The 17,351-nt window shown below is 48.0% G+C and overlaps 1 protein-coding gene across 4 annotated transcripts in view; it reads right to left on the bottom strand.

The window, feature by feature from the left end:
• UROS (uroporphyrinogen III synthase) overlaps positions 1-17,351 on the bottom strand; it is a 598,542-nt gene that overhangs the window by 207,645 nt on the left and 373,546 nt on the right. For 3 of the 4 annotated variants that reach the window (XM_078643517.1, XM_078643516.1, XM_078643519.1), the window contains one exon: positions 6,738-6,812. The exons of the other annotated variant lie outside the window; for it this stretch is intronic. In XM_078643517.1, the coding sequence (XP_078499643.1) occupies positions 6,738-6,812 (75 nt within the window). The remainder of the gene's footprint in view (positions 1-6,737; positions 6,813-17,351) is intronic. 4 annotated transcript variants of the gene reach the window in all.

Raw genomic sequence — 17,351 nt, 5'->3', positions numbered from 1 at the left:
GCCCTCAGGCCAACAGGAGGCTCCTTTTTCGCCATAGAGTAACAGACCTTGATGCACAACACAACCCACCGAGAGATGGTTCGCTTGTGCACCGCCCGTCCCTTCTTAGCGCCCACGTAACCAACAAAGAGCTGGTCAACCACCCGGAACTGGCATGTGTGGTCTAGATAAAAAGAGAGCACATGTTTTGGGTCCAGACAGTGGAGCCTCTCTTCCTCTTTCGAGGGATGCGGAGGGGCGGAAAGAAGGTGGGTAAGGTGATGGATTGCCTGATATGAAAGGCTGTAACCACCTTGGGCAGGAAAGAAGGACGAGTTATCAAAACAACTTTGACCAGATGGACAGAGAGGAAAGGAGGCTTAGAAGACAGAGCCTGGAGCTCACTCACTCTCCTGGCAGATCTGATTGCCACCAGAAATGCAGTTTTAAGAGTCAGAAGACGAAGAGGACAGTTGTGCAGTGGCTCAAAGGGAGCGAACATTAGATAAGTTAATAGAAGGTTCAAGTCCCACTGAGGCATCACAAAGGGAACAGGAGGGAACATTTGTGTGATGCCTTTCAAGAATCTATTTACAACAGGGGACTTGAAAAGAGAAGGCTGATCAGGAAGCCTCAAGAAGCCTGAAATGGCCGAGAGATAGCCCTTGATAGTGCAGAGAGCAGAGTCCTGCTGGGCAAGAGAAAGAAGGAAGATGAGAACCTCTGAAAGAGGGGCAGAAAGTGAATCCACAGACTTTGCTGTGCACCATGCCACAAATTTGTTCCACCTAAAGGCGTATGCCGATTTTGTGGAGGGACACCCGGCTGCCAGAATCACATCACAGACTTCAGGAGGCAAGTCAAATGGCCTCATCTTTCGCCGCTCAATCTCCACGCATGTAGGTTGAGACTGGACAGGTTCGGGTGAAGGACCGTCTCCTGCTGCTGCGACAGAAGGTCCTCCTGAAGAGGCAGACGAATCGGGGGATCGACTGACATGATTAGTAGCTCGGGATACCAGTAACTTCGTGCCCAGTCCGGATCCACAAGGATGACTTGGGCCCGGTCGCACCTGATCTTCTTCAGCACTCTGGGCAGAAGTGGTATAGGCGGAAAGGCGTACATCAGACCGCAGCTCCACTCGCGACGAAGAGTTTCCGAGCGAGCGCAGCCTTGGAAATTCCAACGACCTGAACTGATGACATTGCCCGTTCTCTTCGGTGGCGAATAGATCTAGCCAAGGCTCTCCCCACTGCTGAAAGAGACCTTGCGCCACGTCTGAGTTCAGATGCCATTCGTGATCCATCATGCACCGACGGCTGAGTTCGTCCGCCCTGGCGTTCAGGGAACCTGCAGGTGTTGAACCACCAGGATGACGCCCTGGTGTTCCAGCCATGTTCAGAGGCGCAGAGCCTCCTGACAAAGGGTCCACGACCCCACCCGCCCTGTTTGTTGCAGTACCACATGGCGGTTGTGTTGTCCGTGAACACCTGCACTACACTTCCCCAGACAGTGGGAAGGAATGCCTTCAGTGCAAGCCGGATCGCCCGCAGCTCCAGAAGGTTGATGTGGAGCCGGGACTCCGCCGGAGACCAGAGGCCTCTGATCTCCGCCTCTCGCATGTGGCCCCCCATCCCAGGAGGGACGCATCCGTCACTACTACATGCTCCGGTTGCGGTAGGGTGAGGGATCTGCCGCTGACCCAATCGCAGTCCGTGAGCCACCACTGCAACTGTCTCGCAGTGCCCTCCAAGATCAGGACGTGGTCGGACAGGTTGCCCTGATGCTGTGCCCACTGGAACGTCAGGTCCCACTGCAGAGCCCGCATCCGCCACCTGGCGTGATGCACCAGTAGGATGCAGGAGGCCATCAGCCCCAGGATCCGCAACGTCAACTTGACCAAAACTCGGGATAAAGGCTGAAAGATCGGAATCAGACCCTGAATATCCCGAACCCGCTGCTCGGGAGGATAAACCCGAAACTGCGCCGAGTCCAGAACCGCTCCGATGGAAATGAGCTTCTGAGAGGGGCACAGGTTGACTTTGGCACGTTGATGGAGAACCCCAGCGAGTGCAGGAGATCGGCCGTAGTCTGGAGGTGGGAGACAACTGTCTGGGGCGAGCCCGCCTTCAACAACCAGTCGTCGGGATAGGGGAAGACTGAGACCCCAGATCTGCGCAGATGGGCTGCGACCATCGCCATCACGTTCGTGAACACCCGAGGGGCACTGGTGAGGCCGAAGGGGAGCACGGTAAACTGAAAGTGCTCATGGCCTACCGTGAACCGCAGGTAGCGCCGGTGGGCTGGCAGGACGGGGATGTGGAAATATGCGTCCTGCAAGTCCAACACTACCATCCAGTCTTCAGGGTCTAGGGCAGCTAGGAGCTGAGCTAAAGTCAGCATCTTGAACTTCTCCTTCTGGAGGAAGCCGTTGACGCTCCACTATAGGGCATAGGCCTCCTTTGCCCTTCTTGGGTACCAGAAAGTAGTGAGAGTAGCAACCACGTCCTACTTCTGGCCCAGGACCACGCTCGATGGCCCCATTGGCCAAGAGGGCCATAACTTACTCCTGCAGAAGTTGCAAGTGATCCCCCGACATGCGGGGGATACTGCAGTGGCATGGCTGGAGGGGTCGTCTCGAAGGGGAGGGAGTAGCCCCTTTGGACGATTTGCAGCGCCCACCTGTCCGACGTGATGGTACGCCAGTGGAGGACGTGATGACGGACCCTACCCTCCACTGGCGTCGAATAGGCCTGAAAGCTCGGACTAGGAAGGCTTTGAGGCAGATGCTGCGGGAGCGGATGTGGACTGACCTTGCGGTTGTCACCCTGCACCGCCACGGCGATTACCACGTCCGCGACCGCGTTGAGGTTGGTTCTGTGGCCTGTGGCCAGCTGGACGTGTGGGGGCGCCCCTTCCTTGGCCACGAAAGAGGCGAAAAGCAGGAGTCTGCTGGCGCTGGCCCAACAGGCCCAAGGACTTGGCCGTAGCCCTGGAGTCCTTAAAATGCTCAAGCGCACTGTCTGCTTTGTCGCCAAAAAGGCGACGGCCATCGAAGGGCATGTCCATGAGCATGGACTGGACATCCCCCGGAAAATTGGTGGACCTCAGCCAGGCGTGGCGACGAACCTCCACCGTCGTGGAAATCGCTCTGCCCAGCGAGTCCGCTGTATCAAGTTCACATCGTAGAGTAATGTGCTGCATCCCGCCCCTCAGCAAGGGCTTGGGCGAGCTTTGTCCGGGCCTCCTCCGGACACCGGGGTAGCACGTCCGCGTCCCACAGGGAGTGGGTGTAACGGCCCAAAAGGCAAGCGGTGTTGCTAGACCGCAACCCCAAACTTAATGAGGAGAACAGTTTCTTCCCAAACTGATCAAACCTTTTGGATTCCCTATCCGGGGGAGCGGTCGGGAATGCGGTCTGGAACGTTGAGGCCTGGATCACCAGGCTCTCGGGGGTGGGGTGCACGGACAGAAAGCTAGGGTCGCCCGGAGCCGGGCGGTGGCGTCTGGCCATGTTCCGATCCACAGGGGGCACTGTGGAGGGCTTGGACCAAGTGCCCATCAGAACGTCCGTGAGGGCTTCATTGAACAGCAGTAGAGGCTCCGAAGAGCTTATTGGCGGCTGAAGCACCTCGGTGAGGAGGTTAGTCCTCACGGCAGCGGCAGAAAGCTCAAGATGTAAGGCCTTGGCTGTCCTGCGCAACACAACGACATAGGTAGCACCCTCCTCCGTAGCCACGGAGGGAGGAGAGATGAATCCAGTGTCAGGCAATGTATCTAGACCACTGGCCTCCCCTAGCTCATCTGCCCAGTCCTGACTCAACTGGCACTGTTGTGCCAGAGGGTCCTCAGACCCCTCCCAGTCCTCCCCTTCATCCGTGTCCTGATAAACAGGAAGAAATGACGGAGTCGGGTCGTAGATGAATTGCTCACCCATCGACGTCGGAGATGGCGCCGAGCGGCACCGCTCCAATGCCGGACCCGGACCTGGGCTGAAACTGGGGACGGCGTCGTCCGAAGACAGCACCAGAGTCGACACCAGCGGGGTCGGCGCCAGCGGAGAAGTCGTGAGGTCAACTGGCGTCGACCGGGATTCAGGCCTGGATCCCCAGGGGCCCTGCGGCATCGGGAATGAAGTTGACGATGGCGCCGGGGCCGAAGCACCCGACGGCGCAGGGGCCGGAGCCGCCGGCCCGCAAGGGCCCCCAGTCGGGTCTGCGGGGCCTGAAGGCGCGCCGACAGGCCTCGACGGAGGGAAGTGAGTCCTCATGGCCACGAGGAAGTCACGTATCTTCTCCGGCGTCGCATGCAGCCCAGGGACCGGAGGGTGTGGGGCTGGAGGTGGCGCATGCGGCTCCGGTGGAGCCGCGCGGGCGATGTCGCCCGAACCCTCAGCCTCGTCGTGCGACTGGCGTGGGGAGTCGGAAGAGCGATGTCATCTCTTCGACTTCTTTTTATAATGCCTCGACTTACCGGAGGACTTGGGAGCCCGACGAGTGGTGATGGCTCGACAAGCGGCGATGGCTCCGCGACCGGTCCCTTGACTTCCTCCTCGGCCGGGACCTGAAGCGGCACGGAGCCGACTGCCGGAGCTCGAGCAGCTTGCGAGACCGCTCCCGCCTAGCTTTCGAGGTCAAGGACCGGCAGTCAGGGCACGACTTGTCGTCGTGGTCGGCCCGAGGCAGTAGAGACACCGGCGGTGGGGGTCGGTCACTGACATCAGGTGGTGACAGGCGTCGCACAGCTTAAACCCAGACATCCCTACTAGCACCAGGAGTCGAAGTGGACTCGAAAAGAGATCCAAAACAGATCAAAAAGTTAGTCAAAAAATGACTAGAGTACTGCTCTTCCCGGATCTGCGCTTGCTGGCACGGAAAAAAGAAGAACTGACATCAGCGCGCGAGGGCGTCGTCTAAGTACTCCGACGACGTTATCCCGGCGATCCCGACGACGGACGCGGAGCCGCAGACGACGCCTACCGACGCTTAGGGGTACTGCTGACAAAAACTTTCCGGATCCAGTCTGATGCCTGGGGGGATATTCTAAGGTAAGGAATCTAACACTAACCTGTTTCTTACAGATTTATCTTTTTATTGAAAAACAAGGATATGTACAACATGACTGTTTCCCATTATGGTTAACCTCTTGACCATGACTGCCTTTTTACATAAACACCGTCACACTACAACTATCCCACATTCCAGTACTGAGGCTACTAAAGAAAATCTTGCCTTTTCTAAGACAGTCATCCACTCAGTGATAATATTACAGCTGGACTACTTTAATACCTCCCTTCCACCATATCAACAAGGCTGCAACTGATGTTGTCAGGCATCAATCAATCTCTAAACATCATCAAGCTTTACAATTAGAATTATGTTTAAGGTCCTCTCAATCTATCTTAGGGCCTTTTCAGGTACGGGGTCCTTGGATATCAAGTCACACATTACTTCCTATTTCCCCCACACGCAAACGTCACTCCTTAAGTGCATGTCTCTTATCCATCCCCCAGAATGAAAAAAGTGTGCATTGGTCAGTTGTAAGGGAGGGGGTCGTGTGAGGACTGATATGAAGATAAGAAGGGCCAATAGTCGTTCGTAGTTAGAGGATCGTTATTTATTTCACGATCAACAAAGTAAATCAGTTAGTTCAGTCAGTCTTTGACTACACAACGAAGGGAAAGAAGCGAGGTCCTCAAGTTTCGTTTCACTTGGTCCGGGACTTCTTGACTTGGTTCCGCGTCTCGGCGTTATGAAAGACAAGGAGAACACAAACCGACCATTACTGATACATCCGAGTGCTTCGTAGATAAGGAGGGGGAAAGGGGGGAGTGAGGAGTCACCGGGGCCCGACACCAAACATAAGAAAAGTTTTCACTGCGTTTTGTCCCCAAAGGAAACAGCATTACTGGGAGTGAGACACACAGTGGGTGTACCGGGTCCTCCCTCAGACCTCCCTTATCGGTTCCCACCCTGTGAGACAAACAATCCCTTCAAACGGCCCCGTACCTTGTCCAGCCACACTTCCCCAGAAGTGCGGCAGGGCGGCTCGTGGTGACGGTGGCCTCCAGGCGTACTCCTGGTCCCTTCGTCTACTTCTCGTCCTGGCAACTCGTCGGCTTCTCGTCCTGGCAACACGTCTGCTTCTCGTCCTGCAACACGTCTGCTTCTCGTCCTGGCAACACGTCTGCTTCTCGTCCTGGCAACACGTCTGCTTCTCGTCCTGGCAACACTTCTTGAACGGCGTTCAACTCCCGACTCCCTTCTCCGGCTTTCGCGCTGTGCTGTTCCGGGTGCGCTTCCTTATCCGCCCCCTCTGGTGCTGATAGGTCGGAAGCGCCTGACGTCAGAGGAGCGGAGTCCACCTCCACCGGGGAGATCCAAGCTGCGTTAAAGGGACAGTAGGGTTCCCGCCTCGTTCCATGCTGACACCAGAGGTCCCATGACATCAGTGATCTGGTTGTTCATTTAATTCACAGTATCTGTTTTGCATCTTAGAGCCAGGACACCCTAACCTAAGGTAATCATTGTGCTTTATAAATATTCAGTTACATTCATTTTTTTTTCATCTGCTCATTGGAACACAGATATTCTCTTGCCAACTTTAACAACTTTTTACGCCCTTTCGCTAGTTTGAATGCTTGCATCTTGACAGTTTAAGAAACAATATCATATATTTGTAAATAAAAGAAATCACAAGATACTCTTTATAGGTGTATAACCGATATATTTGATATGACAAGTCACGCATTAACTCACCTAACACAGCAGTAGCTTTTCCAACTACATACACTGGTTTGGATTGCCATTTTTCTTTCAGCGAGTTCACCCAGGCTGAAAAACATTAGAATACTTTGTGTTAAAAATAAACCTTACCTATGAAATACACAACTAAAGCATGGCAGAGGGTGGGAGTGCGGGACAGACTGTTCTTTGTTAAATTATTGAAAGTTCAAGCTAAATTAATTCTCCCCATAACATTATATGTGCAATTGAATTCAATGATTGGACCATCAACAGACAAACTATGTTTGGAATGACACACCTCACTGTTGTGTGAAGTTTCTGAAGGATACTTCTAACTGCAGATTCCTCACCTTTTAAATTCCTCCAGACGCCAGAATTGAGCCGGAATCCTTTAATAATTTTGTATCACACACCTGTAGGTGGCGCTATTGGACTCCGCTGTGATCTCGCCTGCTTCTGGGCAATGATGGTGTGGAGCCGTATGTAGACACCACTGTTGTGCTGGATGGGGAGCCCCAATCCTGAACGTTTGTCTGTCCAGTGGCGGCCTTAGGCATGTGCAAGCTGTGCACCTGCACAGGGCCCCCAAACCCCAGGGGCCGCCACGCCAATATGTATCCTTAATATAATAATCCTCTGACGATGGATACATATTTGCGTGGCGGCCCCAGGCAGGGATTTGGCGGCCTCCGGCTCTTTTCCACTTCCAAACACCCAGACCCCCCCTCTTCACTGGCCTCCGCGCCAGCGTTCCTCCGGGGGCCCCCTACCTACGCTCCCTGCCCAGGGCCGCCATGAGCCTAGAGCCGCCCCTGGTCTGTCTTTTACTGACCTCCAACATTTTTCTTTTGCGGACGGTGTGCAAGGGTTGTTTTACCTGAAACCTACAGGCTTCAAACCGTGCTACACCTGCAGGAAAAGATGTCAGTTACAGACCCAGATGAAGTCTGACTTTAGTGTCTCGGATCCAAGCATGATGCAAAGTCAACCATTACAATGGTATCAATAGGTATGGAAGGGGAGGCTCCTCCACGTGGGGGGATGAGCGTCACCCCACTGCTTTCTCGCAGTGCGGGAAGCAGAAACATAAAATGGTATTATAAATACCATTTTATGTGTCTGCTTTTAGGACAGCGAGAAAGCAGAAGGGTTTGGTTGGGGGCGGGCGGGTGGGCGGTCCTCTTCCAGGGCAGGGGGAGAGTGGCTTAACCACTGTAGTGGGCGCTGGCTGTTTGGTTGACCCCAGGGCCGACCAAACCTGTCATACAAACTCTCCCTTTTCTCCATGTAGGCACACGCAGCCTACGTGGAGAAAATAGCCTCCCCATAGACGCCTGTGTGGTTGGCGTCCCAGCCAATCACAAGGCTGCCATTGTAGCGTTGTGATTGGCTTAGGGGAGTTGAGGGAGGCTGCCTGCTTCCTGCGAGGACTCAGAGCAGAGACAATGCGACGCAGGACCGGACCGGGCCTGGCAAAGGTATGTTTTTCTTTTTTATTTAAAATTAACGCCCCCCACCCGCGAGTCATGCTGGCCGCGACTGAGGTATGGTTAAGTTGTACATCTGTATCAAGCGATTTACACTATCTTACAAGTAAGTGCTCACAAACAATACTCCCCATTACCAGAAAGAGCAATCCCCTCTTCATTCCAATTAATATAATTAATCGCCAATGATAAATACTACAATGAAGGGCCAAGACATAATTTTTCAATAAGGTATGGTAAGGGGGCTTGGGCCTGGGGGCTACTGTTTTGGTTAAATAAGGGCTGAGGTACGGGGGATTACAGGGGTAGTATTTTAGGGTTTAGGGTAGGGGAAGGGCTGGGGGCAGGGTGGAGCGCATGTGTAGTGGTTTAGGTTAGGGAACGGGCTGAGGGCCGGGTAGGGGAAGGGGTCGCGCAGGTTTAGTTTTAGGGTTTAGGCCATGGTGGAGTCGAGCAGGGGTAGGTGTTTAGGGGAAGGGCGTTTTTTTAGAATGGTTGGGGGCCGAGGGTGGTGTATGCCAGGGACTGGGATTATGGATTAGGGTAAGGGTCAGGGAAAACTTTGCCACGCATATGCCTTTAAAATACATGCTTTTACAGCGAAATTCGTTGTAAAGGCATGCGCGGTAAAGGCATATTCATTAAAATAACATGCGTAGTAAATGTTTGCGTTGTAATGACATTCGCGTTGTAATGCATGTGTGGTAAAGGCGTGCGTTACAACGAAATGCGATGTAAAGTCATACATTCGACAATGCTCTGTTCAGTCTCACCTGACTGACCCGACCCACCTGCTGCCCACTAACAGCCGTGGTAGGTGCAGGGCAAGCCACTGCGGTAATAAATCACGCTCTCACATGAGCCTAGAGGCAGTGATCATTTCTATATGGTAAACTACCATACAAATGTCTCCTGCTAAGCAGTATGGTAATGCTACAGTATGTTTCCGAGGGGTAGTGAAGTGCTAGGAATTAGTGTCTACACTTACAGCCACACTTTGGTTAATGGGCAACATTTGATCCGGCACTATGGTGGCCAGAAGTTCAATACCACCCCTTATCAATACTGTATTGCTTCAGCTGCTTTTGAAAATCGATGGTTTTGAAAAATGGAAAAGCTCTTAAAACCTACATGCAGAATGGGTTCTGTCTCTTTAGGCATCAGTCAATCGAAAATAGGCATAAAACGCATTTCATTAGATTACCGAGAGCTTTCACGAAGGAAATTACAAACGAAACTGTAAAAAAAAGCTTAAAAACAAAACCCTTGAGTTGTTTTTCTTGACAACATTTGCTGACTGCATTAACACAGTCGAGAAGTGAGTATGAACGAATTGCACCATTAATACAGACGCAGATATGGTCTCTCCCCTGGCGTCCATCTAGATTTTACAACGCATTTTTAATAAGTCTACTCTTGGCGGTGGACAAACGGACAGCCTGTCATTGCACCCTGTCTGACTGTAATCTACACTTTACTAAATATGATGAAGCAGTTATGAGTGGATATAGAAAATGCCTCTGGCGTATGTAAAAAAAAAAAAGTCGGAACGCAACAGCAGGAGGGAGCAAATGCAATCATGTTAGTTCGACGGCACAGCAGGATGTTACATTAACTTACACTTCAAAATCAAATTCTAAAACAAATTAAAGATAGAGATGAGATGAAATGAACGGTATACTTTCTTCCATTTCTGAAGGCTGGTTCCAAGATTTCCTGTGTTTACTTAGATTCCTTATTCCAGATTTCTTGCCATGCAGGGATGTAGCTAACGTTGGTGTAGAAGGCGCAGAGGCACTTGTACCCGGTACCCGAAGGGCCCAATGAACCCTGAAAATAGCTGAATTTTACTACCCCAATACTATAGCAGTCAAATGGGCCAATTGCCTTGCTTGCACCGGGATCTGTGGCATCCTATTACTATTACCATAAGTGGACTATGATTCCAATTACACCAGCATTATTAAGATAGCAAACACACTCTTCTGTTCAAAATCCATTGGTCCTGAAGGGGCATGCAGGACACTGCACAATCCTACTCCCTCCTCTTCCAACAAAAAATGTGTGCTCGCCTCTTTAAAACAATAAGTGCACCTCAGGAGCTCAATGGTACCAATTAGAAGCTAACACTGCTGATACTGAACAAGGAGGGCGGGCGGTAATTAACAAGGGCTTTTGAGTTACAGGCACCAACAATGATTGGACAAGCATCTAAAATTAGTAGGCATAATTTTCTCAGGTATATTAATAATTTCTTGATTAAGCACAAGTGACTAATTTCAGAGTGAATAATCTTTGTGTCAATTAAAAAAAAATGTTATGTATAATAACCGTGGGCCATTTTTTGGGAGTTAATCTGAGTATAATCTCATATCCCGCACATTTTTAACCAATTTCCTTTACCAATTTCCACATAATTCTTTAATATCCTTCAACTGTTTTCAATTTGTTTTACAGAGGAAGCTCCCAAAATCGCCCCTTGAACAATCTACTCCTTTAAATACATTTTTTTAAAAGCAGTAGTGTTGCACTGAAGAACTGGTGGGGACTACCTTTTGGGAGATGGGGTGGGCAAATTAGCCTCTGGCAACAAAGAAAGCAGATTTTCCCATCAGCATCCACGTCTGTCTTATGCAACGCAGAAGTCTTCTGTACAATGGAGGACAGACATTAAAGGCCTTGATTAGAATGCGTGCCTTTGCTGCAACAGTGTGTGGAGTGTCACAAATGGCTAAAGGGTTGATTGGTAAGGAAGGCTTTTGGACCTACTGATGATGGAAAAACCCTCCAATTCGATGCACGATGCTTGAGAGATATTTCTGGCAGCTCAGTCTCCTTTACTCGAAGATTGGTCTATAGAGTTCCGGAGGGAACACACATTTCATGCCTCTCAGTGACAGACTTGATAGCACATGATGTGTGCTGAACCACCCAAAGAGGACAGCGGCACAAGACATAGCAAAGATCATGGGCAGGGGAGTAGCATCAGGGGGGATGTTTGGGTGTTACAACCCCCTAATAAATGCATTTTCTGATGAATAGTTGGGTACAGGTGCTCTAAGTCCAGTATGGTAAGGTGTCTGTCGGATTTCACCTGGGAATTTTGCATACACACACTGACATAAAAACACACGCTCATCTCTTTTTTTAAAGTCCCAAAAATGTTGATTATTTTACAAAATATTATTATTCTCACTTAGTACCCTTAGCAATTCGCATTCCTCTCCCTTTCCATTGCCCCTTCAACCCATTTCATGCGCCCTGCTTGTCGTATAGTGTGTTTTAACATTATATGTCAGTGTGATTGTCGGGAAAGCTGAAGCTCACACGCCCCCCAATCTTACTGTCCAGCTACACCCCTGAAACTGGGCCTTTACTAATGCTGCTTACCGGAGAACCAACATGGTCAACAAACACAGGCTGCTTGATTGAGAAAACACAAGATAGAAAGTTTGATTAGCTAAAGCTGTAGCATGTCTGTTTGTATACTGTACATTTTCCCTAAAAAATGTAAATGTTCAAGAAAATAATCAATATCTTGTGTTGACTTTCCTGACAATGAAGAATGTTCTTTGAATGATGACCAATAAAGCAATAATGCCATCTGAGAGGCAGAGAGACTCCTGTAAAATTCCCATCTATTATTATACAAACATTTAGGTACAGGTAGTCCTTGGAGTAGATACACCTATTTGTAGGTCTCGCCTGAGCCAGCGCATGCGCCGCACTGGCGAGACATTTAGAAAGTGGGCTTTTAAAAGTCCGACCACACGCTTTTGCTGGCCTCAAGCTTGCGGTTATGAGCATGTGGACGCGAGCAGCCGCCATCTGGCTTTCTGTAATGACTCATTAAGCCTTACAGCGTGCAAATCACTTTGATTTCCATGCTCCTCCACCCCCTTGCTCTCTGCTCTGACTACCCCCTCCCTTCTCTCCCTCCCTCCTTCTCACTACCCACTCCCTTCTTGTCAGGACTCAAATCCTGGGTTCGACCCTATGTGACCCTAATATGAGGCGAGCTGGACAAGGTGTCACTGCCAGACGCTCCTGGACAAAGAAGGTACATATCTGGAGAAACAAGATGGCCGCTGAAGAGGCCACAACAGAAGACGAGCAGGCGTTCTAGTTCCTTTAGTCACAGCTGCAGTGAACACTAGGAGCAGCGCGAGCGCATTACGGAATGCGCACTTCACCACAGATTCAGCCCTTAGCAGTTCGTTTTGAAGAAGCGCCTTAGTTTAGTTCTGAGAGAAAATTCCTGTCACGGAAAGTTTAGGTAGAATTAATAGATTTTCGGAACGTGTGTTAAAGGCACTCGGCGCATTCAGTCCAGCGCGAGTTGCCGAGTATAAGATTAATTGTTTTTTCCCGTGAAGAGTTCCAGACGCCTCTGTGAAGTAAACAGAGGGAAAGAGAATTGCTTCAGCATTTCGGAAGACCAGAGCCAAGGCATACGAGCTAGCGACTCGAATAGAAGCAACTTGGTGGGATGCTGAGAGGATTTCACAAGCGAGCAATCAGCTGAGAAGCTTAAGTTAAGTGAAAACAAAAACGTACCAATTAACAGTTACAGAGTTGTCAAGTTGTGTAAAAAGACAGTTAGAGTTTATAAAGCAAATAACTCACCAGATCTGAAAAGTTCGCTGAATACTCACAAATTTGAAAAACAGAGAAAGCAGATAAGGTAATAGCCTGGACAAAATGTTTAACGAGGTGAAGGAAGATAATGAAATGTAAAAATTGTGATTACTAACCAGAAGCTGAGAAAAGAAGTTATTCAGTCAATCGGCAAAGACATAATTAACTAGGTAAATAAGGTAAAAAAGCACAACCAGGTTACAAGAATAACAGAACCCCAATATAGAAGAACCCCACTAATTAGTGAAGTAAGTGCACTTATCCTTTAAAAAGATAATAAGCATAGTCAAAGGTTAAGTTTAGAACAATAACTAAAATGATTATTTTTTTTATCTTGTATACTTAGTGACAACTAATTAGAGGAGAATAGAATCAACCTTATACAGAAGAGGAGCAAAAGTCCTGAAGCATAAGGGTGGGTACAATACAGAGGCGTAGAACAGATATAGTTTAATAGAGGCCAGAATTGTGATAATGTGTATTTGTTTTTAGGTTTCTTAGCGCAGACCGCGACAGAAGGTAGCAGAACTAAGGACCCCTACAGGATCTTCTCTTCTCTTTTGTTATTTTATCCAATTCCCCCTTCCCCTGAGGTAATGTAAGCAGGTTCTGATATAAGACCTGCTGGCATTGCTGAGAGGGATTTGGGTACAAGCATCTCTGTTCCCGTGCAAGAACCGGTAAGCCTAAGTGAAATTAGAGTTCTGATAGAGTGAAGTGCCCAAGTTGCCTTCAGCACCTGAACAGAGATGGCGGAAGGAATTGACCTGCAATCCTTAGGAACAGTCTTAGACGCCATACAGAAAGAATTGATGGCAGTCAGAGAAGATAATCGAAATCTTAGACAGGAAGTAGTTAATTCCAGAAAAGAGACTGCAGAATTAGCGCAAAGGTTACGACAGTCCAGTACCTTAGAGAGGGAAGCGATGAATCCAGTATTAGAAGCCTCAAATAGATCCACCACACAAGTAATTCATTTGTTATCCCCAGTTATACAGCTAGCCGCCCCTGAAAGATTTAGTGGAGACCCACAGAAAGCACAAGTTTTTCTTTCACAATGTTCATTACATTTTATGTGCCGCCCTTCGATATTTCCCGACGCACAGTCCAAGGTAGCTTTCATACTGTCTTATTTAAGTGGAGATGCTGCGTCATGGTCCATGCCTCTAGTCACCGAGATGATCCTTTGTTAAGAAATTTTGAGGAATTCAAACAAGAATTTCTTCGAATATTCGATCGGCGGAGAATATCCCAAGTGGTGGATAATAAGTTACTGGATTTGCTGCAAGGCAATCGAGATCTGATAGCATACCTGGCCCAATTCAACAAACTGGTGGTGGAGACTGATTGGCCAGAAAGCAAGAGAGATGCAGTTTTTTATAGGGGCCTGAGAGACGAATTAAAGGATACATTGGCCCAAATTCCCAATCGGCCAACCGAGATTTCAGCATTAATTGATTTAGTCTTGGAAATCGATTTCCGCCAAGGAGAAAGAAGAGGTGAAAAGAAAAAAGATTTTAGAACAATCACTCCAAGGTATGATAGAGCTCGATCAGACAGCAACAGGAATTCAGAGGGTCAACAAGGAACTGAGCCCATGCAAATTGGAACGATAAGAGGACCATTATCTAAAGAGGAAAAAGAAAAAAGAAGAGCAAGTAATTTGTGTATGTACTGTGGATCTGGAGGGCATTTTGTTAGGAATTGTCCAAAGAAACCTAAAACAGCCTTTAAGCCGAAGGAAAACTAATGGCACCACCTGTGGGAGGAGTTGAACAGGTGAGTGCGATCCAAGAAATAACTCCAAGTGAGCATCGAATTGCAAACACCTTGCAGGCTGCCGCTCCGCATCTAAATTTATCTATGGAAGTGAGATTTGGGCAGACGACCTTAACGGAAGTATCAGTCATGATCAATTCAGGTGCGACCGGAAATTTCTGCGACTTAGGATTCGCTGCTAAGGAAGGCATAAAGGCAATCAGGAAAAACAGGAGTGAACCAGTCCGAGCAGTTGATGGAACGAACCTTTCGTCAGGGCCCATTGTGAGTCACACGGAACTAATTCAATTGATCTTGAATGATGGGCATAAAGAAAAGATACAATTTAACTTGATTGACGCACCCCAGTTCCAACTAATTCTGGGCCTCCCATGGCTCACTGAGCATAATGAGGTTGACAAAAAGTTAAGAGTTGAAGGAGCACAGCTATTATAAAGTCAATGGTAAAAGATGTTTTTTGCTGGTAAGTTAGTCAGGGATGGGTGCACTTCTTGGAGGTGTTTCCGTCAAAACGCCTGAGGTATTGATAAACAAAGTCATGTGTGCATCGAACATGCTAGCACATCCCAAGGAGGCACACCGGGGTGGTTCAAACAAATGATTCCAATGTTTTCATGTTATTGATTATTTATTTTCATAGAAGTAAATTGTTTATTTCATGATATTGTCGTCATATCGATGAAAGAGTTATGAATGTTCAATCCTTAATCAGGATATTCAACGAAAGGCTCCGATGCATTTCGGGCGGGCTCCCCTTTATCAAGGAGCACTGAAAGAAGAAGGAGAAAAGGAGTCTGAAAGGGGCGGAAAATGTAAAAGGTGGAAAATAAAGGGCTGGTAAAGCATGCGTTAGGGGAAGGGGTGTGATGAATTACTTAATGGAGGTGTCGTGAAGAAGGTGAAAATGAAAAATCAAAACATGCGTTAAGGGAAGGGACGTGATTAAGTTACTAAGTGGGTATCGTGAAAAGGGTAAGTAAGGGGTCAAGCAACGGTGACGAAAAGTTATTAAAAGACAACGTCATTTCGAACAATAATGAAAAGAGAAAGTGTCTCGTGGTTTACTGGCTAAAGGTGAACGATAAATGTTAAACGAGCAAGGTGATTCATAGTGCTAAGGGGCTGCAAAGATTGCAGGTTACGTGATTTATAAAGCAGCGCTCAGCGAAAATGGATGAAATATTACAGTCAAGCAAGGCTTACTAGGGAAGTTAACGTGCACGGATGAGTGCAACGGGTGATGCTTACTTCGTGAAAAGGACGTCAGTTGTCTCTGATGCGGTCGCTCGGAGGTTGTGAAAAATGCGTGAAGGAAGCCGGGATTTATCAAAGGAGGTGTAATAATCAAAAAAGGACTACAGGGTGGCGGTAGAGGAAAACTGTGGCGGCCATCTTGGGGAAGTAAATGAAAAAGAGGTAGTGATGGAAAAAAGGGGAGGTAGTGGGTGAAAACAGTAAGGAAATTAAGAAGCAAAGAACAATGCAAAAAATCAGCCAAACAGTATATAAGTACAGTACATCTATAAATAACAACTATATTCGATGCGATCATTTAATCCATAGGGTTTAAGAGACTGCAGGCGGTATATCCATTCTAGTTCTCTTTTTAGAAGGAGTTTATGATTGTCAATTCCCTCTTTCTTGGTGACGATTTCCAACAAAATAAACTGTAATTGTGCGATTGTGTGGTGAGATTCATTAAAATGTACAGCTTCATTAGATTTCTCGTTTTTTGTGCGAATGTTCGATTTATGTTCATTCATGCGTGTCTTAACTTTTCTCTCTGTCTTGCCAACATATAGTTGGCCGCACGGGCATTTGATGGCATAAATCAAATTCATAGAGTCACAAGTGGCGTTGACATGGAGTTTGATTGGGTAGCCTTTCATGGGGTGTCTTAAGATGTTACCTTTGATTACGCAATTGCAATTACTACAATTTCTACATGGCACTGTTCCTTTGTGATCGATGAGAGAATTTCCTTCATGTTACTGTTGCGGGTGTAGGCGAACAGTGGTGGAGTTTGAAAACAGTCCTTGAAATCAGGTTCCATTTGTAATACTGGCCAATGTTTAAGGATAATTCTCTTAAAAGTGGTGCTTGCAGTGGAGAATTTAGATACTAAGACCATGCGTTGATCGGAGGTTTAGGGCATTTTAGAAAAGGTTTCATCTCTGCTAATGCCAGCAACTCGAGTGAAGGCTTCGTCAAGGATGGTTTGGGGGTACCCTCTATCAATGAATCGATTTTGCATTTCTTTCAGTCTAATATCACATGTGTTTTTGTCGGAGACAATACGTTTCACACGTAACATTTGAGAAAAAGGTAAGTGCCTTTTCAGGGATCCTTGGTAAAAGCTCGTATAGTGCAACGTATTGTTGCGGTCGGTGGGTTTGCGGTGGAGGTCTGTAATGATCCCTTCGTTGGAAATTTTAACAAAGACATCCAAAAATGGTCTTAGTATCTAAATTCTCCACTGCAAGCACCACTTTTAAGAGAATTATCCTTACACATTGGCCAGTATTACAAATGGAACCTGATTTCAAGGACTGTTTTCAAACTCCACCACTGTTCGCCTACACCCGCAACAGTAACATGAAGGAAATTCTCTCAAAGAAACCTATTACTCACATCGATCACAAAGGAACAGTGCCATGTAGCAATTGTAGTAATTGCAATTGCGTAATCAAAGGTAACATCTTAAGACACCCCATGAAAGGCT

Source organism: Lissotriton helveticus, chromosome 5_1 (genome assembly GCF_964261635.1).
Source record: "Lissotriton helveticus chromosome 5_1, aLisHel1.1, whole genome shotgun sequence".
NCBI lineage: Eukaryota > Metazoa > Chordata > Amphibia > Caudata > Salamandridae > Lissotriton > Lissotriton helveticus.
This window is presented reverse-complemented; position numbering and strand designations above follow the sequence as displayed.